We start from the raw sequence: 24,988 nt of genomic DNA, 5'->3' as shown, positions 1-24,988 counted from the left end.
GAAGCGTTATATGACTATTATTATGTGAATATTATTTCCACTTTGACAAATATTGGATCTAACCTGTAGACTGATAGACCCCAGGTCACTCCTTCCTGATGCATGGGGGGTCGGGAATACCACATCAACCTCCTTGTGGATCCTCCTGCCTCAGAGGGTCAGAATTATAGAATTCTGGAGTCATCAGGTCCAACTCCTTTATTTTCCTTATGTCTTACCCAGGGTCACCCAGCTAGGCCTTAGTGGATCCTGGATCTAGCACTAGAAAGACTCTCAGAGGCCATCTCCATTAGCCCTTCTACAGGGGAGCAGAACAAAACCCAGGGAGCAAAGGTCTCCCAGGTCACAGTGTCTGAGCTGAATCTGAACTTGGGTCCTCTGATTTCAGAGACTGTGCCTCTACTCAGATGAGAAAAGGGAATGATGCGGGGAAAATGGGTGTTAAAGCTTCCCAAAGAAGGCCCTCTGCTCCCACCGCCACCTCTTCCCCTCCTCTAGGCCCCTTCTCTGTCTTTTCACCCCCCCCCCCCATCCTATTAGGTCTACAGGGCTCTAAACTTCCTTTTCAAAGGAAATACTTAAAATGTTTCCCTTCTAGTCATAAATTTTGTTTGTTTGTTTGTTTGTTTTAAAATGCCCACCCCAGGTTGGACCTAAACTTGGGGCCTAAACAACTCGCCAGCTTTTGCTTTAACTCTGAACAAGCCGCTCAGAGCCAAGCCATTCAGTCCCTGGACCTCACAGCCTCTGGTCTCAGCTGTAGCCTAGAATAGACTCCAGAACTCTCTCTCTCTCTCTTTCCATTCTTCCTTTTGAAAAAGGGAAGACAGAATTTCAGTGTTTAAAAACAAACACAACAAAGTGAAGAAGTGCGTGGAATGCCAGGGTTCCGGCCTTCCTGCCTGTAGCTTTTGCCAGCCCGCAGCTGGAACCCGATTAGGTCTGTGGGTCGGGGCCATGAGGGACTAATGAGATTAAGGTCAGGGGCCCAGCGGCCTCCCGGCCACAGACTGGCTTGCAGATAATTGCAGTAGGGACAGGGAAGTATGTCACTGGTGTGTCGGGGAGGAGTGAGGATGATGCTTTGCGAACCATCCCCATCGAATCCATTCCATAGACATTTATGGGATTCCTATTCTGTGAAAATGGGGCAGCAAGGTAGCACAGTGCTAGGGCCGAGACAGGAAGACCTGAGTTCAAATCTGGCCTCAGACACTTACTAGCTATGTGACCCTGGACAAATCGCTTCATCCTGTTGCCTCAGTTTTCTCATCTGTCAAATGAGCCAGAAAGGAAATGACAAAGCACTCCAGTATCTTTGCCAAGAAACCCCCAAGTGGAGTCACAGAGAGTCAGACATGAATGAAAAATGGTTTGAGCAACAACTTTAATTGCTAAAGTAAGGAGAGAGAATTTCTGGCTAGGATGATTCAGGAAGGCTTCCTGGAGGAGGTGGACCTCAAAGACCCCTGAAATCCAAACAGCTGCTCATCATCTGCTGTTTCAAGTTGTTACCCCTCTCCAATGCTTCCTGAAGGAGTGTTGGGGTGGTGCTTATACCGCTTGGGTGCCAGAGGAGAAACTGAGGCAGCAGGCCCTCAGCTTGGGTCACTGGAAGGAAATGAATTGCCCCAAAGCTCCCCATTCAAGGTTGGCTGTAAGAGCCCAGGGTTGAAGGCTGCTCTGGGGCTGTGTAGACACCCCATGTGGTGTGAGGAGACTTTTAATGAAGGAGACATTTGAAACCATTTCTCTCCAGTCAAGGGCCCCCTGCCTTTCGCTGTCGGCTCATTGGCCTTGCCCACATTCTTTCTGAACAGCCTCTTTGTACCCCATCTTGCAGTGACTCATGGGGTGGGGGATGGGGGAGTGTTGCCCGGGCACACTAGCCTGCCTTGGCATAACCATTGCAACCCTTCCTAGATGGCTGAGATACCAGTTCATCTAGAAGAAGAGGGGTTGGAGCAGCCAGACCTATCAAGTCTGGTGTTTGCCTTTAGCTTTTTTTTTTTTTTAATATGACCCTCACTTCTCCCACCAGAATTCTGGGCCTGGCTCCCTCCTACTCTTTTCTCCCTCTTCCCAAGGTCCTGATAGGAGGCAGGGCCCAGAATTCAAATCCTACCTTTGTCACTTACTATATGTAAAAGACTTTGGGAAAGTCCCTTCATGTCCCAGGGCCTCAGTTTCTCCATTTGTAAAATTAGAGGATTGAACTAGAGGGTAACTTCTGAGGTCTCTGCTAACTCTATTTTTGTCTATGATCCTCTGAACCCAGGAGGAAACATGTGCTGATGTGGAAAGAATTCTGGCCTTGGTCTCAGAGGTCCTGGATTTGAATCTCACTCTGCCATTTGCTGCTGTGTGACTTGGGACTGGGTCCCGCTTTCTTCATGTGTAGAAGAAAGGGCTTAGACTGATGACCTCTGAGGTCCCTTCTACCTCTAGGCCTATGGTTCTATCATTTAGCCTCCCCGTGCCTCAGTTTACTCATTTGTAAGATGAAGAGGTTGGACCAGTTTGAGGTCCAGGATCCTAGGTTCTCTTCTATTTGTGTGTCCTAGTCTACAGACTAATTTTTAAATTTAAATTTCTGGCTTTTCATTAATAAAAATCTATTTCCCCCCTTTTCTTTTCCCCTCTATGAATTACTATTTTGATAAATTCATAGAATCATAGAGATGAAAGGGACCTTAGAGATGATCTAGTCCAAGCTCTCACTGGATACAAGAGTCCTATCACCAGCAAACTGGTCAAGATCCTTGAAGCTTTGCTTGAACACTTCTAGTGACAGGGAGCTCATTATCTCGACAAGCAATAATCCTTTAAACAAAAACAGACTAATGTTATTTAGTCATTTCAGTCTTGTCCAACTCTTCATGATCCCATTTAGAGTTTTCTTGGCAAAGATACAGGAGTGCTTTTCTGGTTCCTTTAACAACTCATTTGATAGATGAGAAATTTAAGCAAATAGGGTTAAGTGACATGCCCAAGTCACATAGCTAGTAAGCATTGGAGGCTGGATTTGAACTCAGGTCTTCCTAACTCTAGACCTGGAGCTCTATTTTTCTGCCCCACCCCTGCTGTCCCCTCCCCCAAACTAACACCTAAATATAGGTGATATATATATATATATATATATATATATATGTAATTAAAGTATATTCATCTATTTTTAAAATATACCTTAATTTTGGAATGTATCCCTTCCCCCCTCCTATGTAAAAAAGAATTTTTTAAAAAGAAAGAGAAAAAAGAGAGGGGAAAGCAGTTTAATAAAACTACCCAACATATTAATCATATCTAACTTTATATACCTTTCACACCATAGCCCCCCACTTCTACAAATATGGAAGGGAGGAACCTGTTCTCATTTCTTCCTCAGGGCCAACCTTTGTCATTCAATTACCTTTATTTGCTTTTTTTCCAATTGCATTGATTATAGGAATCTTGTGTTCTTGGTTCTGCTCCCAAGATGCTCTGGGCTCATTGTCCACATCATTTCTTACAACTCAGTCACACTCCATTACATTGGGATCACCCAGTTTGTTTAGCCATTCCTCAAGGAGGGAATCATTTTGTTTCCCTTTCTGTGGTATCCCAAATAAAAGGGCCAACAGCTCTAATTCTTAGGGAGTTTTCTTTTTTGAGCCCAAATCTCTCTTCAACTCATTAGTCATCCTCAGTGCCAACATCAATGACCACTGACTGGTCCTCTGTTTCTCATAGAGTGATCCTGAGTAGAAACAGGGAAATCAACTGAGACACCACGTTCACATGGAGTCATGAGTTTGTAAGAAGGAAATAACTCAGAGACACGTGAGTTGCTTAGCCATGTATCAGCTAGAGGACTGAACCTGAGCAAAAAGTCCTGAGTTTGAATTCTGCCTTGGTTCCTTCCTAGCTGTGTGACCCTGAGCAGGTCACTTAAGTGCTTGAAGCCTCAGTTTCCTCATCTGCAAATAGGGGGAAATAATAATAATAATAATAATAATAATAATAATAATAATAATAATAATAAACACCTCTTGTAATAGCACAGCGTTTTTATGAGGACAAAGATACATATGCATATATACATGAACATAATTACATATATGTATATATTCATAGTGTATACTATATAATATAGCTATATTTTTACTTATGTGCATTTATAACATGTATCTATAATAAACATATTATATATTATAAAACTCAAGATATATACATAATATACATAAGATAGATTTACTTCATATAATATATATAATATGCATATAATATATAATACACATAGAATATGTTTATATAATGTGTACATAATTCATACAATGTAGTTATGACATATTTTAATACATATATACAATATTTATAAATGTATTAAACTGTTGTATGTATATGTGCTATATTATGTGTATTTATAACATACATATAATACATGCATATGTAATACAATATACTTTTAATATAGGTATGTAATATGCATGAATACATGTATATATTAGATTGTCATATATAATACATACAAAATAACATACATATACTATAAGTATATTGAATACACTCATAATATGTATTTACTTTAAATTCATGTATGTAATATGCATATACATAGATTGTTATATGGATATATAATATATCACACAAATAATATATAATATGCATATATGTGTATGCAATACTTTAAATAATATCTAATGTATTTAATGTATAATATGCATAAAATATGTGTATATATTAGATTGACATATATAATACATACAAAAATAACATACATATAGGTATATTGAATACACTCATAATATGTATATACTTTAAATTCATGCATGTAATATGCATATGCATAGATTGTAATATGGATATATAATATATATTACATAAATTATATATAACATGCATATATGTGAATATGATACTTTACATAATATAGCTATATAATATATTTAATATATAAATATATGTATATATTAGACTGTTGTCTGTATATTCTATAAACATAAAATGCACACATGATAATAATAATAATATTTTTATTGTTCTGACATTTTTCAGTCATGTCCAGTTCTGTGACTCACTTGGAGTTTTCTTACAGAGAAAACAGAGCCGTTTGCCATTTCCCTCTCCAGCTCATTTGGCAGATGAGGAATCTGAGGCAAATAGGGTGAAGTGACTTGCCCAGGAAGCATCTGAGACTGGGTTTGATGGGAAGATGTCTTCCTGACTCCAGGCTTGGTGCTCTATCCATATATTGCATATACTATATCCATATATTAACTTACATATGTATAGATAGGAATTGTTTACCTCAGAAAAGCCTTAGAGGCAGGACAGTGTAGATCCCTATAGACTCTGGTGAGGGTACCAGTGGTGGAAAGATGAGTCCAAGCCTTACTCCAAGGCCATGTGTGTGTTGTGTGTTCAGCCAAATTATCTCATAAATTCTAGAGGTGAGGATAAAGAAAAGTCATCATTCTTAAAAAAATCAAGACTATAAATGATATTCATAAAAACCTATTTTTAAGAAATCCAGAACCCCATGTTCTTTTTAATAGGAGGGATAGGAGTGAATTCCAATCGCCGGCTATTCAGAAGCAGCTGCTATGACGTCTTCAGCTGCTGTAGCTGTGGAGAATAAGGCCCAGCTCATCTGTAGAAAGGAAAATGAGATGAAAATAGGCTAGGAAAAAAGGTCTTCAAGATCATTCATCTGCTGGTCATCTCACTGTTTTTTTATCCTGAGGTGACCTTTTCTCACCCATCTGAGAAGCCCCAGGGAGGCAGACTTTGTGCTAGCAGGCTCTCCCTGGGCTATTGCCAGGTGGACCACAGTCCTCACCTACCTGGTTGGTCACTTCCCATGTTCTTTGAGGGGTCACCCACCCCTGACCCTTAGGGGCCCCCCTTAGGATGCACAGTATATATGACTTAGCAGCAGACTGGAGTTGGTGTCACAGAATTGGATTTTCATTCTTGGTTCAGTTGCTTTTTAGTTGTGTGACTCTGGGCAAGTCCTTTCCCTCCCTGCCTCAGTTTCTTCTCTGTAAAATGAGGACATTTGGATTTGATGGTCTCTCAGGGCCCATCTAGCTTGAAATCTTCTGTTCCTAGGTCCTTCGGTGTCAGAAACTGTTGTGTATGAGAATATTGTAAATTTTTGTAAATTATCTTCACATGGTGTCTTTGAACATCAGAGCCTTGTTCTACTAAGTGCCACGGGAGTAGAAGCGGATTAGAGACTGGAAAGGTATTTAGGCGCTGGTGTTTTGGTGACTAAATGGAGCACTTGAAGATCTCGATGGAGTACTTGCCTCCTTTGTCATCCTTGTCTCCCTGCTTGCCTGGGGAAGATTGAAAGAGTCCAGAAGTCAGATTCTACACTCCGAGGTCCTTGCCAAACCTGGAGAGCTGGCATTCAGTCTTACTGTCCCTTCCTATTTCTTTGAAATTTCCCCTCCCTTCTCTTCTACCCCAATTTCTAAGCTTAGAGCCAGAGTGACTGGGCAAATCTCTTCCTTTTCTGCCATCTCTCCTGAAGGAGGGGGTTGAATTAGATGACCTCCAAGGTCTCTTCTGTCTCTAAATCCATCATCCTCTATGGAGTGCTGAGAAGGATAACAGAACCCTGTTGTTTATTTATTTATTTCAGTTATGTCTAACTCTCTGTGGCCCCATTTGGAGTTTTCTTAGTAAAGATAGTGGAGTGATTTTGCCATTTCCTTCTGCAGTTCATTTGATAGATGAGGAAACTGAGGCAAACAGGGTTAAATGACTTGCTCAGGGTCACATAGCCGGTAAGTGTCTGAGATCACATTTGCACTCAGCTCTTCCTGACTCGAGGTCTGGTGCCCCATCTACTGAGTCACCTAGCTGGCCCCCCAGTACCCTGGACAGAAATAGGGAAATTTGGAAAGAGGAACGGATTTAGGGGGAGAAATAATGAATTCAATTTTAGACATATTGAGTTTTAAATGCCTCCAACATATTGGATTTGAAATACTCACTAAATAGCAGAAACCTTCCATCAATGTTGTCTCCTCCATGAGAATTATGGGGGAGACAACTTCCGTATTAGAGAAAGCCCTGTTTTATTTATTTTTATTTGTATTCTCAGTAATGAACATCATGCTTTGTACATAGTAAGTGCTTAAGCAATGTATTTTCATTCATTTGATGATGTAAGACTGAAGCTCAGGAGAAACATTGAGGCTAGATATACAGCTCCATGGGAATTAGAGAATGGTAGAATTGGAGAGTTGGCAAGGCCTTCAATGACCAAATAGTTCCACCTGTGCTGTAACAAACCTCAGAATCATCTTTCCAAATGGTCATTGAACCCATGACAGCTTCTGAGCTCACGTGAGAGAGCATGTATGGAAAGGAAAGAGATGAGGGCCCAACATTACTGATGTTTAATTAGCAAAAGAAGAGCATCAGCACAAAAACTCAGAGAGAAAAGAGAATCCAAGAGGAGAGGGCTAGTCTGTAGTATCAAAGAAAGGCTTTGGAGAAACCAAGGATGATGGGGTTTGAGAAAAAGTCATTTGATTATAGCAAACTGTTAGTAACTTTGGAGAGGGGCTTTTGGGGAGGTCAGCTTACACGCCATCAGGAAGAGAGGTAGAGGTGGGGACTTCAAAGCACTGTCTTTTTTAAGGAGGTTAGTCAGGAATGATAGGACAGTCAGGATGATAGCTTGTAGGAATGCTGGCAGCTGCCTCAATGAAGGCTTCTGGGGAATGGGGAGACCTGAGTGTGTTTGTAGACAGTGGGATGGAGCCAGTCAATCAAGAGAGATCAGAGATCAGGGAGATGGGGGAGTCTGGGAGAGGACAGGAGGGAAGACGAACAAGGGAGATTGGCCTGGGTAATGAGGAAAGTAGTGGGAAGTGAATGCAGTCAGGGCTCTGGGAGCTGATGGAAGGCAGCGATGAAGTCTGGGAGCCCCAGATTTGAATCCTGCCTCTGCCAAATCCCAGCTGGGTGAACCTCAGCTCATTGCTTACTTCTGGGGCTCTAGGAAACTCTAGGATTTTTAATTGTGGAGTGAGTTTTGATCTGCTTTGTTCAAGGAGCTCCCTACATGGGTGATACCTCAGGCCCAAACAAAATGATCATAATAAGCACTTACAGACTTGCCATTTCCTAGGCCTGGTCCCCACCCCCACTTACACAATGGTGTTGATAGGAGAAGAAAACAGGGGAAATGGTGCCAAGGTCCATGAAGCCCTTCCTGAATTATGTCCCAACAGTGTCCCATTGATGGGGAGTCACGTGGGGCCGAGGCAGGAGCTTCCCTGCTAGCAGACTCTCAAAGTTCCTGGGCTGGATATCTTCCTAGACAGCCCATCTTGGGCTCCCAGCTGTGACCACAGAAAACCCTCTTCCTTTGGGGATTAAGACCACAGAGACTGCAGCTGCCAGGACCTTCTGGACTTTGTGTTCCAGGGCCTCTCCTTCCTCCCACCTATAAACTCAAATCACACCACCCAGGGAGTTGGGAGTCCCTCCTGCCAGGAGAAAGGGGTGAGGGAAAGGAGAGAGGGAGGTTACAAGCTCCTGCTCTCAACACAAGGGGCCAGAGACTTACTTGTCTCTGAAAATGGGCTTCTGGGAGAATTTCCATGGGAAGCTCAAAAGACTTTTGAATTCCTCTCAATTTATCAACTTCCTCTTGGCAAGGTCCCAGCTTGGACCTGGACTCTGACCTCAGCCTGTCAGTTTATCAGTCGATAAATATTTATTTATAAGGATTTATAAAATTTCGGACAATTGTGCCAAAAGTGGGGATTCAAAGATATGCAGCTCCTCTACTCCCTCAACCACATCAACCCTGTCCTCAAGCAATTCACATTCTACAGATGTCAACATGCTATTGCTCATTTTCTTTCTTATTTTGTTCAAGTATTCTTATATTTTGTTTTCTTTTTTTTTTTAATTTTTTATTTATTTAAGGCAATGGTGTTAAATGACTTGCCCAAGATCACACCAGCTAGGCAATTATTAAGTATCTGAGGCTAGTGTTCTATCCACCACATTACCTAGCTGCCCCTATTCAAGTGTTCTTGAATAAAATGCCTACTATGGAAGTGTCTGACATGATTATAAACATATACCCTCTAATATGCTATTGCTCACTTTCTTATTTTATTCAAGTCTTCTTGTATAAAATGACTTCTAAGGGGTGGCGCCTTGGAGTCAGGAGGACCTGAGCTCAAATCCAGTCTTAGACACTTAATAATGACCTAGCTGTGTGGCCTTGGGCAAGCCACTTAACCCCATTTGCCTTGCAAAAACCTAAAAAAAAAATAAATAAAAAATATAAAATGACTTCTATGGAAGTGTTCTACATGGTTGTATATATGTAACCTCTATCTGCTTAATGTCTCAGGGATGAGGGAGGGGAAGGAAAGAAGGGGTCTAGGAAATTCTGTAGGATGCTTAAAAATGTTAAAAAAATTATATTAACATGCAATGGGGGGAATATATTTAAAAATAGAATGTGATGGAGAAAACAACTTTATAATATGTGTATGGTTTTTTTAAAAAAAAAAAAGAAGCTCACATTCTAATGGGACCTGAGATACCATGTAAATATTTGGGAACATACAAGTTATATTCAGAGTAGATGGAAAGTAATCTGGAAGGGGAAGGGATTAGCAGCTGGGAGCCTGGGAAAGCCTCTCCTTATTAGAGACAGGTGGCAAGCAGATGGACCTTGCTGGTGTTCATTCTCGCCTTTGAAACTTCTCAACATGGTTAAAAATATTTGTATTGATGTTTACATCACCTTTTTTTCCAAATACATTCTTTCCACTTCCATTCATTGAACCATCCCTTGTAATGGAATTTTTTTTTAAAAAAAGAAGAGTGCAGATCTAACAAACTGGAGAATGTATTGGAGGTTCTGCCCCCATGGTCCCCCACCTCTGGGGATGGAGATGGGTTTTTCTCATCTGTCTCCACAGCAGCAGATAAGAATATTTTGCATCAGTTCATTTAAGTCTTCCTTACTCTTCTCTAAATTCATTGAGTCAATCATTTCTTCTTACATCATAGTAACATTTCCTCATGTTCATGGGCATAATTTGTGTAGCCGTTCCTCAATCTCATTTGATAAAGGATGAACCTGAGCCTCAGAGCAGGACAATGATTTTGCCCAAGATATTGCATGAGATGGGCAAATGTAGAGATACTGCCACACCACAGGGGGACTATTTGGGTCAACCTGCTGATCAACCACAGGCGGACACACTGTCCCTTGACTCCAACCTAGTGGCGTCATTTTGGTCCTTTTTCCAACAGGAAGGAAAGCATCCAACCGGCCAGATCTTTACATGTTGCTGCCTCGAGAGGGCAGGAACTGTTTTCTTCTTCAGTGGATATCACCTGGCAGGGGACAAGGTGAAAGTCTCACTTTTTTGGCTGCCTGGTTTGGACCAAGGTTGTCCCCCTTTCACCCACCCCCAAGGACGGTTGTCTCCCTCAGCCTTGGGTTTATGGAACCTCCCTCCCCCCCCGATTCCCTCCTTCATTAACTTCCTGCCTCACTCCCTCTGGCCTCAGGACTGACCTCATTAGGAAAAAAGCTGAGAGTCATCTGGCTTGACCAGCGGATCCAGCTTGAAGGGATAGCTCCCAGCTTCCCCAGCTGCCAGTGGCTTCATCCCACACACAAACATGCAGGTTTGCGTCTCCCTGGTTTCCTGGGGACCCACTCAGGGTTGGGAAGGAGATTTGGGTCAACTACTTCTGTAAGAACACGAATTGGGAGGAAATGACCCAATAGGAGGAAGAGGCTTTAGACATTTCCTGTCCACTCTCCTTCCCCTCACTCTGTCCGCCCTTGTTTAACGCCCAGGTCCCCATCCCTGCTGGCAGGGAGAGATGATACTGGACAGCCAGTTTGACCAAAGGAAGCGATGGAAAGATGGTTCTCGGAGTCTGGGGTACAGCTTGTCCTTTGCCCCCCCCGCCAGGAATCCTGGGGGAGAAGGGCTTTTCTGAGTGGTCTTGTCCAGTTCTGACAAACATTGCTATTGCATCAGCTCTCTTAATCACCCTGACTGCAGCCAAACTGGCCCAGGAAGCAATTGGTTGGCAAGGGCTCCTACCTCTAAAGCAGTGATGGACTCTGATGTGAGCAGAGGCAAGGTTTGGTCCAGGGCCTTCCCTCGGAGGCTTGGCTCCTGACTCCAGAGTCCACCCTGGATATTGGGTGTGTCTTTGCCTCTTCCCCTTGCTTTCTCTTTTTCCCTTTTATTTCTTCCTGCTCCTTTCTTCTCTCCTCTGATTCCACCTCGGATACTTACCTAACTGACTAATCCCCTAACTTTTCTGACCCTCCACTTTCCTCATCTGTAGAATGGGAATTAGGTCACCTGTCTCACAGGAAAATCCATAAATGAACAGATGTAAACCATATAAATGTAGCTCACCTAAACCTCTCTAGGGCAAGGGGATAGGAGGGGAAAGGAAGGGGAATAAGCATTTATTAAATATTAACTCATTTAATCCTCACAACAAAACTGCAGGGAGGTGCTATTATTTTCCTCATTTTACAGTTGGGGAAATTGAGGCAAACAAGAGACGAGGTGACTTGCCCAGAGACACACAGTTAGTCTTTGTCTGAAGTTGGATTTGAATTCAGATGCCAGTGGTTCATTATTAAATATTTGTTGATGACAACAAGCCATTGTGAGTCAAGTGCTCGGAGTATACATACAAACTGAAGGAATCCTTCCCTTCAGGGACCTTCCATTCTGATGGGGAAGACAACGCAAATGTGGGAGAAGGGGGTACCAGAGAGCTAGGAGAGGAATAAGACATGGCTGACCTTGGTGCTTTGCTTAAAATGGCAGTTCTGGGAGGAACCAGTCAATCGACATTATGGGTCATAGAGGCCTCCAAAGGGAAGCGGTCAAGGCAGAATGATCTTGGATCGATAACCGATAAGTTGTTTTTGATATAAATAATGATAATGATTCCTTGAGGATCAGCAGTTGAAGTTCCTGTTTTGTAGATTGGAGCAATCCATCCTGTCTGGTGGTCTGTGGGATGATGACAACCCACTGACGATGAGTAATCACGGTAAAACCACACTGAGTCAGGACCCAGTTCTTGGTGAGGGAGAACTTCCATAGGGCCAAGGGGCTGGTTTGCCTTTCTATCATCAACTTCACCAGAAATGAGTAGAATGTTAGCTTCTTAAAGAGCAGTTGAGTCATTTGGTCAAGTCTAACCCTTTGGGATTTTGTTTGGGGTGTTCTCAGCAAAGTGATCTACCGTTTCCTTTGCCACATGAGGAAATAGTGAGACAAATGAGTTTAAGTGACTTTTCCAGGGTCACTCAGCTGGTAAGTGTCTGAGGACAGATTTGAATCAAGAAGATGAGTGAGCCTTCCTGACTCCAACCTGGCACCTTATGCTCTGTGGCGCCCCTAGTCATTTTTTCTTGGTTTTTGTCTGCTGCTCCTAGCCCAGGGCTTGGTATCTAGACAGCACTTAATATTTGCTTAATTGAATTGATGACTAATAAATAATCCTTTATTAAGCAGATGCTCTATGCAGAATGCAGGGAGACACAAAGACAAAACAAAACTCTAGGGTTCTTCCTCTCTCAGAACTTAGAACCTAGTTGGGGAGCTTGGTGGAATGCAGAGAACCTTGGAATCTTGGAGACAGCAAAGACCTGCCTCCACCTTTTCTTACTATATGAGAATGAGCAGGTCACTTACTTCCATTTATATTTCATATACTTCAATACTTTATAAATGTTTGAGCAAACATTTATGGAGCACCAATACAATGCTAGGCACAGTGTGAAAGCTCCTTAAGATCAAAAAGTTTTTTAATCTGTGTGTCCTGTATACTTAACCTAGTATCTGGAATACAATAGGTGCTTAATAAATACTTGCTGAATTAAATCACACAAAAACGAAAAAAGGCAGACCAGCCCCTTAGCCCTTTATAAGTTCTCCCTCACCAAGAACTGGGTCCTGACCCAATGTGGTTTTACCATGATTACCTTGATTCAAATATCGCATGGAGGAGTCAGGAAGATCCAGGCTCAAGTCCTAGCCCCTGCCACATAATATCCTTGGGCAAGTCACTATATTTCTCATGCCCCAGACTTCTTTTTTATTTCTTTTTCTTTTGTGGGACATTGGTGACTTGCCCAAGGTCATATAGCTAGTTAGTATCAGGCATCTGAGGAAAGTGCCACAGACATCTAAGACGAAAAATTGCAGAGATGCTGCTGCTCCATGTGAATGCTTCTCCAGGCATGTCTTACAAGGGTTTAGATTCATACTTACACAGAGAAGTCAGTACAAGGTCATCTAATGGAGAGAACACATGAACAATGGTAGTTTCCCATAGAAGATGGCCCCTGATCTTGAAGGAAGAGGATCTGGAGATGCCAAGACATCCCTTCTAGGCATGGGGCTTGGCCAAGGAGAGTTACAGAAAGGGGAGCTGGGGAATGGGGTTTGGATCTCAGATCTCTGACACCAGACCCCCAGCTGTCTGGCCTGGTGTTGGACCATTCTATCAGACTGTAAGCTCCAGCTCATCTAAAGTCTGTATTTTCCCCCAGTCAAGCAGAAGGCTCTGTATATAGTAGATGTCTCTAGAAGTTTTTAGTTCCATGAAGGCTCTGAGGAGGGTTGAAAGGATTGGCCGTGGGGATCACTAGAGCTTCTTGCTTTGGGGAGGGACTTCCATGACTAAGGTTTGCTGGAACCCTGGGCCCCTCCTTCGGGTGACCTCATCATGGGATACAAGGGCTTTCTTTTGGCTCTATCTCTGCATTGCAGCTAGGATGGAGATGGGCCTCAGGCTCCAGTAGGTCCAGGAAGAAGCTGGGAAAGTATGGAAGGGAGAAGACTTAAGACAGAGTCAAAAACTTGGCTGTAAGTATTGGTTGGGTGGTCTGGTGCAAGAGGGAGCAGGTTTCTTTTTCTTGACTCTTGAGGGAGGATCTAGGAATTCTAGGTGGGAATTTCAGAGAGGCTGATTCCTACTGAGTAGAACTTTCTAATAATGAGAGTCATACACAGGTGGAGTGTGATCTCCCCAAAAAGGACAAGGGTCGCAGACTTAGAGCTGAAAGGGACATCAGGGACCATCTATCTAATCCAACTCTCTGATTTTACAGAAGAGGAAACTGAGGCCTAGAAGGGTGATATCATTTGATTTAGGCTACATAGGTAATAAGTATCTGTTCTGGAATTTGAATCCAGCTCTTTTAGCTAAAGAATTAGTAGTACTCTTTCCTGTGTACACCTTGCCCCCAGAATGATAGGCAATGAATTCCCCATCAGTGGAGGCCTTCTTAGGGCAGCTAGTAGGTGCCAGATCTGGAGTTAGGAAGTTCATCTTCATGAGTTCAAACCTGGGCAAGTCACTTCACTCTGTCTTCATCTGGAAAATGATCTGCAAAAGGAAATGACAAACCCCTCCAGTATCTCTGCCAAGGAAATCCCAAACGGAGGCACAAAGAATCCGACATGACTGATAAATGATTGACCAACAGCAATTAGAGGGTCTTCTAGCAGGTTGCCTAGGGCTTTCTTGGTCGCATCGGGGTTAGACTAAGTGGTCTATTTTCAGGTGTTCTTGGTCTCCAGTCAAATTATAAAAAACAGCTGAATTTATACAGCACTTGAAAATGATAAATTTTTAAAATATTTCCAGCTTTTTATGCCAAATAGAAGCCTCATAACAACCTTGTGAAATGTATACATGGATATTATTATTATTGTTAATGTTACCATTTTACACTTGAGAATACTAAAAGTTAAGAGACTGGCCTAAGGTCACACAACCAAGACTCAGCAGCAGCAATATCTGAACCCTGATCTCCCTGAGGGAGACTCTCTGGTCACAATATTAAACTCTCTCTCTCTCTCTCTCTCTCTGTCTGTCTCTCTCTCTCTCTCATATATAAAATCACATTTTCCTTTCTTTAACCCTATGAAGTCAGCAATGCAAGTCCTTGAAGGCCCACAATAAAGGAAACTGAGGTTCTTGGAGCATAGATGACCTTCCCAAGATCACACAGAGATTCATGATAGAGATAGCACTACTGGATCCAGGCTAAATCCAAAATCTATCGAACTAGAGGGAGGGAGAAGCATTCCTAGGTTTGTATTTTTTTAAAAAAGGGAAAACAAGGGGGCGGCTAAGTGACACAGTGGATGGAGCACCGGCCCTGGAGTCAGGAGTACCTGAGTTCAAATCCAACCTCAGACACTTAATAATTACCTAACTATGTGGCCTTGGGCAAGCCACTTAACCCCATTGCCTTGCAAAAAAAAAAAAAAAAAAAAAAAAACCTAAAGGAAAAAAAAAAACCAGGGAAAGCAAGAGAATGGGGGAAGAAATATGCCCTGCTTTTTTTCTGGATTGATTTTGAAGTGTGGGCAGACATTGAATATCAGAAAATTAGAAGATAGAGACAGTCTTTGTAGCTTCTTTCCTTATGGACTTCAAAGTGCTGTCTAATGTTGGTCAGTGAGAGGCTTCTCTAGTTTATGGGAGGGAAAATGAGCAGCAGTCAGGTTAAATAACTTACCTATCTGAGACCACATAGCCAGAGCGTGAGGTCTGAAGGAGGCCTACCAGGGGGTGGCAAGGAGGGAATGTTGAGCCAGAAGCCTGGCTCTCATGCCTCCAACATGAAACCCTTCCCTCTCTACCTACTGTGGGTTTCCCAGTGACCCGTTTATGGCCTTTCCTAGACCTGGATAGCACCCCAAAGGGAGCCACCCAATTGAGTGGAAATTCTTGGACTGTTTTCTTTGCTGTAACTTCAGGTTTTCAGGGACCAGTTGTAATAGAAACCTTGAAATGCAGCCTCTGGGGTGTGTTTTCCCCTGTCTGATCAACAATGGTAAGTGGGTACAAAGAGAGCCTGTTTCTTTGGGCTCCGGATGCCTGCTTGGGAAATAACACCCTTTAATTACCATCTCCCTTCCTTCTCTGAGGGCCCTGGAGATGAGATGGGCTTATTTCTTTTAAGCCAGTGGGAACCAAATGGTGCCTTGTATAATAAATAGTCACTGAGCTGGGCTGGGTCTTAAGTAAGCCTTTTCACCCACCCCCCTGTACTGCTTCACATTTTGACCATTCCTGCCTTTGGAAGGAGAGAGGATAGGATGAGCATTTATACGGAGGCAATGTTCCAAAACTTCTTATAAATATTATCTCATGTGATCTTCAAAACAGCCAACTCTGTGGGGTAGGTGCTGCTATTTTCCCCATTTAACAGTTGGGGACACTGAAGCAGACAGCCGTTAAGTGACTCGTCTAGGGTCACACTTCCTGACTCTATCCACTGTTCTCTAAGCTAAGATTTGTGAGATGATGTGACAGGAAAGGTAGAAGGAACTTTTGGGGGTGGTCTAGATAGATGTACTCCCTGTGTGAACTTGAGCAGGTCCCAGAGCCTCACGGTTGGATTAGATGCTTCTCCCATTTCTTAAGCAATGATTTCATATGTACCATGCAGACAGATATTCAGAATAAATGCAATATGTTTAAGGGGAAAGGCATGAGCCATGGGAGGTTTGGCAGGAAAAGGAGTGGGGAAGGGGGGGGCTCAGGGAGCTGATAGCAGCAGCTCTTTGTTTCCTCCCCCACCATCCCCCTCATCATCTTGGCCAAGGCACCAGCGCCGAATGGGCGCCTTGGCTGAGTGAGGAGAAGGGAACCGCTTTCAGCTCAATTTTGCTTTTCTTCTTTCCTCCTCTGCTTTCTAAGCTAGGTCAGCGTGGCTCACCCCAGCTGCCCGGCGGCTCCCTTGGTGATAGGAGACCAGCCTGGTGGGACTCGCCAAGGAGGCCTTCCCCATGAATGCTTCCTTGGTTCTCTCTCACTGGGCGGCCTTCAGGGCTTTCCGCATTTCCTTCCCAGCTCAGGTTTGCTGTGGAAAACCAGCCAATTATAGTCCTTTGCTCAAGGCCATGGCCAAGGGTCTCCCAAACATTATTTCAGCACACAGCGAGGGAAGAGAAATGCTCTTCTTCCTCCTACTCATTTGCCAGCCTGCCTTTGTCTTCTCCAGAATTGAGGGAGGAAAAAAGAAGCAAGCCCTGGGGAATTTTCTTTAGACCTCTTGGGTACCAAACATTTGTTTTTTAATAATGATCATACCAACAACAAAAATAACAAATAATAATCCCTTGAACAGGTTTGTGACTTTCTAGTTTTCAGAGATACATCAATATATGGTGGGTGCAGAGCTGGCTCTGGAGCTTGGAAAGACTGGGTTCAAGACCCACCTCTTGGCTGTGTGACCCTAGGCAAGTCACTTAGCCAGTCATCAGGACTCTAAATTACAGATGAGGTGCTGACCAGCATTGGTACCTCTTCTCCTATTAAGATTTATCATGTAATGCTTTTCAAAGAGCTTTCACATTCATTACTTCATATTATCTTCCTTAATTCTCTCCAGAGATAGATGGGGAAGAGGAGCACACCTATATTAGAGATAAGGAAACAGTTCTGTCACTTGCTCAGGCCCCCAAAGTAGAGTGTTGGACCCGGGACAAAAATCCAGGTCTCCTGAACAATATGGTCGAGTGGATACAGCATTGGATTTGGAGTTAGGAAGACCCGGCCTCAGACATTCCAGGCTGTGTGACCCTATGCAAGTCACTTAACCAGCTGTGCCTCAATTTCTTCATTTGTAAACAAAGTGATTGAATTTGCTGGCTTCTGAGGTCTCCTCAGCTCTGAATTTCTGCACCTAGGGTCTGTGACATGAGGGCTGTTTCATGGAAGAGGGATGGGGTCACAAAAAGTTGGACATGATGAAAAACTGAACAGTTTAGTCACAGAGGTTAGAGCTGGGAGCAACCTCATGTGCGTCCCCTCTAATTTGGAATTTTGTGAATTTGTAATACTTCCTCTAATGATAATAATAATAATGACTATGCAATATAAAAATTAGCTATGATGATTTTTACATATACTATTTATATAGTAAGTGCTATATAAATGTTGATATCGTTTTTATTCTTATCATATAGCATGCACTAAGTGCATTACAAATATTATCTCATTTGTTCCTCACAACAACCTTGGGAGGTAAGTAGTAGTATTATTATCCCCCTTTCAGATGAGGAAAACTGAGGCAGACAGCAGATATATGACTTGCTCAGAGTCCTATAACTCAAACTAGGGTTTGAACTCAAGCCTTCCTGATTCCAGGCCTGACACTACACTATCAAGTCTCAGTTTCTCCAGATGTGAGATTGAAATAGTAATTTCTTTATCATTTTCCATATTTGGATTCCACATGCTTCATTATTTCTATCTATACAGTATAGTAGAAAGTACACTGGATTGTGAGCCTGCTGGGGACCTGTGTTCTAATGCTGTTTCCTTCCAATAACTTGCTGTGTGATCTTGGTCATCACTAAGCCTCCCTGGGTTTCTGTTTCTTCCACAGAAAAGTCAGGATCGTAATCTCTAAAGCCTCTTCCAGCTCTGACATTCTGGGCTATTGTAACGTGATTTTCACAGACAAGGATTTTTTTTTTTAAATGTGATTCACAGTTAAAAGAGCATATTTGTGCCAGACTTCTCATGATCCAGTTTTTCCGAGTTGATTTCAAGCTTAGGCCCGTTTGCTCCGTGGTGACATTCTCATCTGTGATCTATTAAAAGAGACCTTAGTCTGGGGAGGACGCAGAGATTTAATGATAGGAGTGATCACCTATATTGGCCAATGCCATATAGATAGTTCAAAAATATTATTACTCTTATTTGATCATTTTATTTTATTAAATGGAATCCCAGAATTCAGAAGCCCCTTGGTGTGTTTGTTTGTCCTAACTGACCAAGTATCCTCTCCAGGATGCGAGCTCCTTCAGGGAATAGATTGATTTATCCTTATTCCATATCCTCAGTGACTAGCACCTAGGAATGAGGAAGGAATAAGCATTTATTAAACACCTACTCTAAGTTCAGGCACTCTGTTAGTTAAGCACGTTAAAAATATTATCTCATTTAGTCCTTACAATAACCAATCCTGGGAGGAATATGATTATCCCCATTTTAGAGTTGTGGAAACTAAGGGTATAGAAATGAAGTGACTTGCCTGGGGTCACAGAAATAAAATTTCAAGATAAAACTTGAAGCCAGATCTTCCTGTCTCCAAGGCTAACTCTCTATCTACTAAACAACACTGCTTCCTCATATGAATGTATATATAAAATATATATATGAATGTAAAAACAAACATATGTCTTTTACATATGGATATTTAATCCTTTATTCATTTTTCCAACTACATGTGAAGTTAATTTTCTACATTCATCTTTTTGCAAGCTTTTGAGCTCCACATTGCTCTACCACCTTCCCTTCCCTCCCCCATCCCAATGGCAGTGAGCAATCTGATATAAGTTGTTCATACACAATCATGTTTACATATTTCTTTTTTTTTTTTTTTGGCAAGGCAAATGGAGTTAAGTGACTTTCCCAAGGCCACACAGCTTGATAATTATTAAGTGTCTGAGGGTAGATTTGAACTCAGGGCTGGTGCTCTATCTACCGCGCCACCTAGCCGCCCCTACATATTTCCATATTGGTACCTCTTATATATATTTTTAGTGATGTTAGGGTTTTTGTCCTCTGATGTCAAGCTGCAATCTGTCCCCCCTGACATTCCTACTCATCACTCCTAGGTCTGGTCCCTGGAGTCACCACAGGTACATAGTAGGCACATAATAAATGCCTTCTGATTGGGCAATAACATCTCTGGCCAATGGTCATACAGCTACCATACAGGGTATATTCCTCCCAACAGCCCTCCCAGGTAGGAATTTTGAGTATTAGTTATAAAAGTTACTTACAAAGTATTAGTTACAGAGGAGGAAACTGAGGCTTAATGAGAGGTGAAGGAGATTGGCTTCTAGATGTAACTGAGAAGGGATAATATAGGAAAGCAATAACATTTTTATGGAAAAAAGGAGCTCTCTCCCAAACCTCACGTGGATGGATGTGTTCCTGTGGGTCTAGAAAGAGGCAATCAGGAGCCGAAGGTGGGAGGAAGGGAAGGATTCCTCTCTGTCTGTTTATTTGTGTGTGTGTGTGTGTGTGTGTGTGTGTGTGTGTGTGTGTGTGTGTGTGTGTGTGTAAGAGTGAGAGAGACAGACAAACAGACAGATGGACAGACGGACAGACAGACAGGTAGAGAAGAGAAGAGAAGAGAAAGGGAAACAGCTCAACAAAACTAACCCATGCACCACTAAGTCTAACTATATCTGAATTTCCATCCCATGATGGAACGAGGGGGGGAGGACCTCCTCTTTCTCTTCGCTTAGAAATATTTTTCATTTCCATGACTTCAGCCAAGGTCTCCATGTGGGAGATGCCCACCTCTATGTCTCTTACCCAAACCTCCCTTCCAAGACTCCAGAACTTCCACCTGGATATCCCAACGATGCCTGGGCCTCCCTTTGTCCTTTCTCATTCTTTCTATCTGTGGTACCATCATTTACCAAGTTTCCCAAGTCTTAAGTCTTTGTCCTTCAACTCTCAAGTCTAATTTGTGATTAAGTCCTGCAGATTTAACCTATGTAATATTTTCATCTGTATGTAGTGGATAGAATGTCAGATTCAGATCCAAAAAGTTCTGGGTTCTATTCTTACCTTTGACATTTACTAGATGTATGACCCTAGGCAAGTCACTTTCTGTCTCTTGGTCTCAGTTTCCTCCTCTATAAAATGAGGAGGTTAGATTAAATGGTTCTTTTTAGCCCAAGATCTTTGAATGCATTTCCATGGCCTGTAGAACAGGCCCATTCATCTAGACTCCAATAATGACCTCTTTTAAATTTTTATTTTATTAAAATTTTTATTTCCTACATTACCCACATTTCCTAATATATACATACATATATATGTATATATGTATATATATGATCTATTCCACCCCTTCCCATACTCAGCAAATCATCCTTCATAACAAAGATTAAAATAAGAAAGAAAAAAAGCAATTCAATAAAGTCAACCAACAACCAACTTTGATGGTTTGTGCACTATGGCCCACCCTTCATCTCTTATCTCTGGGTGTGTTTTCTCAACTCCTCATTTCCAAGTCCAACCACAATGATGTCATCATGGGCTCCATTCTTTCTCCTCCCCACCCCCTCAATTTATCCTTCTTCCTTCCAAGATAAGATTCCGCATAGGTTTATATATTTCCATCATTGTTTTATGTCTGTATATATGATCACATGATTATAGATTTAGAGCTGGAAGAGACCATCTGAGTCCAACCCTTTTATTTCATTCATTCATTCATTCATTCATTCATTCATTCATTTATTCATTGGGTCATTTGTACCTTTGTTTGTTTGTTTAGGGCTGGGTTTCCTTATTTTATTCAAACAGGAAGTATAGTCATCATTTTGGGCCCAGTTCCACTGTGGATTGTCACAGGACCTTGGACATGCTGCTTTTCTGACCTGGGACAGTCTGACCCCATTCAGACAGACTAGAGGCCCCTCTGCCCTCACAGGATCTCACCATCTTGCTGCAGGACTTCATGAGGATAGCCTATAGTCTCTGAGTTCAAGTGATCCACCAGCCTCAACCTCCCTGCTAACTGATATTTTACATATGAAGAAAATGAGGCAGAGAGGTTAAGTCACTTGCCTGGGGTCACAAAGATGATTAAGTGTCTAAGATGGGATTTTAGTTAAAGTCTCCTTGTGTCTACATCAAGTATCCTGTCTGCACTTTATTACACAATCATGTTAAAACCCCTCAGTGACTCCCTAATGCCTCCTTTTTTTGTTTTTGTTTGTTTTAAAAGACAGCAGGGTTAAGGGACTTGTCCAAGGTCACACAGCTAGGTAAGTGTCTGAGGTTGCATTTGAACTCAGGTCCTCCTGACTTCAGGCCAGTGTTCTTTCTACTTTGCCCCCTAGTTGCCCCAGCTCTTTTTTTAAAGGCCATTGGGTTAAATGACTTGCCCAGGGTCACACAGCAAGTATTCTATTATACCCTCCTTCCTTCCAAAGCTAGCTCTCTATTCACCAGGCCATGCTGTCTGTTCAGAGGATTCTTCCCATCCTTTGGGACCCCGGACAGATGCGACCTCCACCAGAATACATCCTCTGACCTCTGACCTTCACCAGAATACATCTTCTGAATTACAGAATCTCAGAATTCAGAAGGAGCTCAGAAGACATCTAGCCCAACCTGTACCTGCCTACCACAATCCCAAGGGATGGTCATTCAGTGTCCAGGGAGGGGGCACCTGCTACCTCCCGAGACAGAGCTTTCTGTCTCCTGAGATAACCTGCTACCTCTTGAGATTACCCTCTGCCCCCCGAGACGGCTCTTGGTCTCCTGGGATAGCCTTCCACCTACAGAGATAGCCTTCTCATTGTTCTACTTGTGGACCCCTCCATCTAGTAGAACTTTTTTGCTTAAATGGAGTAGAAATCTGCCTCTGCTGGATTCCCTTCGGTGGTCCTAGGTCTGCCCCCCGCCCCGGGCCAAGTAGAACACCCCCGCCCCCCTACCCATGACAACCTTTCAGGGACAGCTCTTCTGTCTCCCTGACCAAGGCTGCTTTTCTCCAGGCCAAACATCCCTCCTTTCTTTCGTCCAGTCCTTATAGGGCAAGATCTTGAAGCCTGGGACTGTCCTGGTCACCCTTCGCTGAACCATCTCCAACTTATCTGTTTCCTTCCTAAATGGCGGTATCGAACCCAGCTCTCCATCTATGGCCTGCCCAGGGCAGAAGGGCTTTCCTCTCCCTGGATCTGGTCACTATGCCTCCTGGGGAAGCCCAAGTTCAAATGAGCTTTTGGGGCCTCTCAAACCCACTGTTGACTCCAGGAAGCCGCTCCAACCCCTCTTTCAGACAAATGACTGTCTAGTCTCGCCTCCCCTGCATTATACATTTAACCCAGGAGTAAGATGTCACATTTCTCCTGATTAAATATCTTGTTATTAGAGTCATCCCAACACTGTTGAAATCTCTGTCAAGATCTTTGCGGATCCTGCTTCTGCCATCTCATATTAACTGTTATTTCCATCTTGGCAATGATGGTTCCTCTCTCCAGCCTCCCATATGATACTCAGAGCTGCTCATGTGTTCCAAGTCGAGTCTGTATTGGATTAACATTGTTGTGTATAGTGGTGTGTGTGTATGTGTGTGTGTGTGTGTGTGTGTTTGTATGTGCTTTAGAAAGGACAGACAGATAGGATAGCTTTGAAAGTGACTTGAATTTAACATATACTTAGAAAGAAAAATGAGCTTTTTATAAGAGAGATTCTCTGTTTCAAATACAGCCTTCTCTTTCTATTCTGTTCTGTATAGAGAGGATATTTTTAAAATGGGAACAGATAAGCTTATATGGGATGGGGTAAGGACTAGATGTGGGATTTCATGGGTACACTGAAGTTGTACATGAGGAAACTTCCTTTACCAATTCAGGTTGGCACCTGCTCTGCCACTGATGGTTGTACAGAGTTGACGTGTGTCAGAGGCCAGGCTTGAGCCCAAGATTTCCTGGCTCTGAAACAAGTTCCCCATACTGATTGTAGACATAGAGATAGGCCATACTGATTGTAGTTATATGCAGAATAAAAGATGAAATAATCCAGGGTAGTAAGGGAGGGAGGGGACTATCAGTTAGGGGAATCCAAAAGGACTTGATGGAGAAGTTGGTACTTGAGTCATATCTTGAAGGAAGAGACAGATAGAGTCTAGGACCAAGAAATAAAATGAGCAACTTCTTTAACTTGGGATCCAATTTAGATTCTTCTTATTAAAATCCTTCAGAAAGGATGATGTGTTTAGATTGCCAAAATCTAATCAAGTCAGAGGGCCTCAATGAAGCTCCACATGATTCTTTTCACAAAAGATGGTGGTATACAACCCGATTCCTGGAATTTGCTAATTATTCTTTCCTGCTGTATCTATAAGTCACAACAAACTATATTATACCAGATGTTAATATGGATAGTTATCTACTATGCCCTCATAAACATAGCTGGCCCTTGGTTGGCAAACTTGGTCCTCACTCTCACCATTACACCTCTCTCTCTCTCTCTCTCTCTCTCTCTCTCTCTCTCTCTCTCTCTCTCTCTCTCTCTCTCTCTCTCTCTCTCCCCTCAGGTAGGTGAGGATGGGAGAGAGGATGCTCTATCCAACAGTCTGACAAGGTGACGTGAGTCACACCTTCACACCATCCACCGGAAGGCCAGGTACCAACCTGCTGTCTACTCAACACAACCATGCTGAAGCCCAGTGGCCTAAAGATCCCCAACCGGGGGGGCAAGCACTCCAGCCCTGTGGGCCGAACCTCTTCTGGGTCATCCTCGGCCGTGACCACCACCGGCTCTAAGGAAGGTAAGAGAAAATTCAATCAGAGGCTGAGAACTTGCTTTGGAGATTTGGGAAAAGGGAAGACTGGGAAGCAAACGTCAATGGAACAAGGAGATGGAAAATCCAGGACCACAGAGTGAGAAAGTGCCCCCAGCTTTCTGTCTTTAGAATATAATCCAATGAGATAATTTTTCCCATTAAACGTTTTTCACATCAAATCAAAGTTCCTAGTACTTTAGTAGGAGCTTATTTCTTCTGTTTTTTATTTTATTTATGAATTTTCTTCACAGGCTTAAAGGTGACCAAATTATCCCTTTACTTCCTCATCCCAATACTCTAACTTTGAATCAAATAGAATATCAGCCGGACTGGACCTTGCAGACCAGTGTGCCCAGTCCTCTCATTTGAGAGATGAAGAAACTGAGGCCCAGAGAGGTCACCCAGGCCCCTGAGTTAATAAGTGCCTGAGCCGGGTTTGGAATCCCAATTTGCCTGACCCTTCAGTGCGGTGCCCTAGCTAGCGTACCACGCTGTCTCATTTTCAAGAGAAGGGGAATGACACTGAGTGTGATGTGTGTGATCAGTCTTCCTCTGGCAGTCTGGACTAGATCTCGGGTTCTTGCAACCTGCTTTCCATGCTCCTTATCAGAC

At 42.8% G+C, this 24,988-nt stretch overlaps 1 protein-coding gene across 3 annotated transcripts in view; it reads left to right on the top strand.

Moving 5' to 3' along the window:
- Window positions 1-24,988, top strand: part of CLIP2 (CAP-Gly domain containing linker protein 2) — a 123,933-nt gene that overhangs the window by 5,265 nt on the left and 93,680 nt on the right. For all 3 annotated transcript variants that reach the window (XM_074189377.1, XM_074189376.1, XM_074189375.1), the window contains exon 2: window positions 24,128-24,361. In XM_074189377.1, coding sequence (XP_074045478.1) covers window positions 24,247-24,361 — 115 coding nt within the window. In that variant the 5' untranslated portion in view covers window positions 24,128-24,246. The remainder of the gene's footprint in view (window positions 1-24,127; window positions 24,362-24,988) is intronic.

This window comes from Macrotis lagotis, chromosome 5, assembly GCF_037893015.1.
Source record: "Macrotis lagotis isolate mMagLag1 chromosome 5, bilby.v1.9.chrom.fasta, whole genome shotgun sequence".
In the NCBI taxonomy this organism is placed as follows: domain Eukaryota; kingdom Metazoa; phylum Chordata; class Mammalia; order Peramelemorphia; family Peramelidae; genus Macrotis; species Macrotis lagotis.
This window is presented reverse-complemented; position numbering and strand designations above follow the sequence as displayed.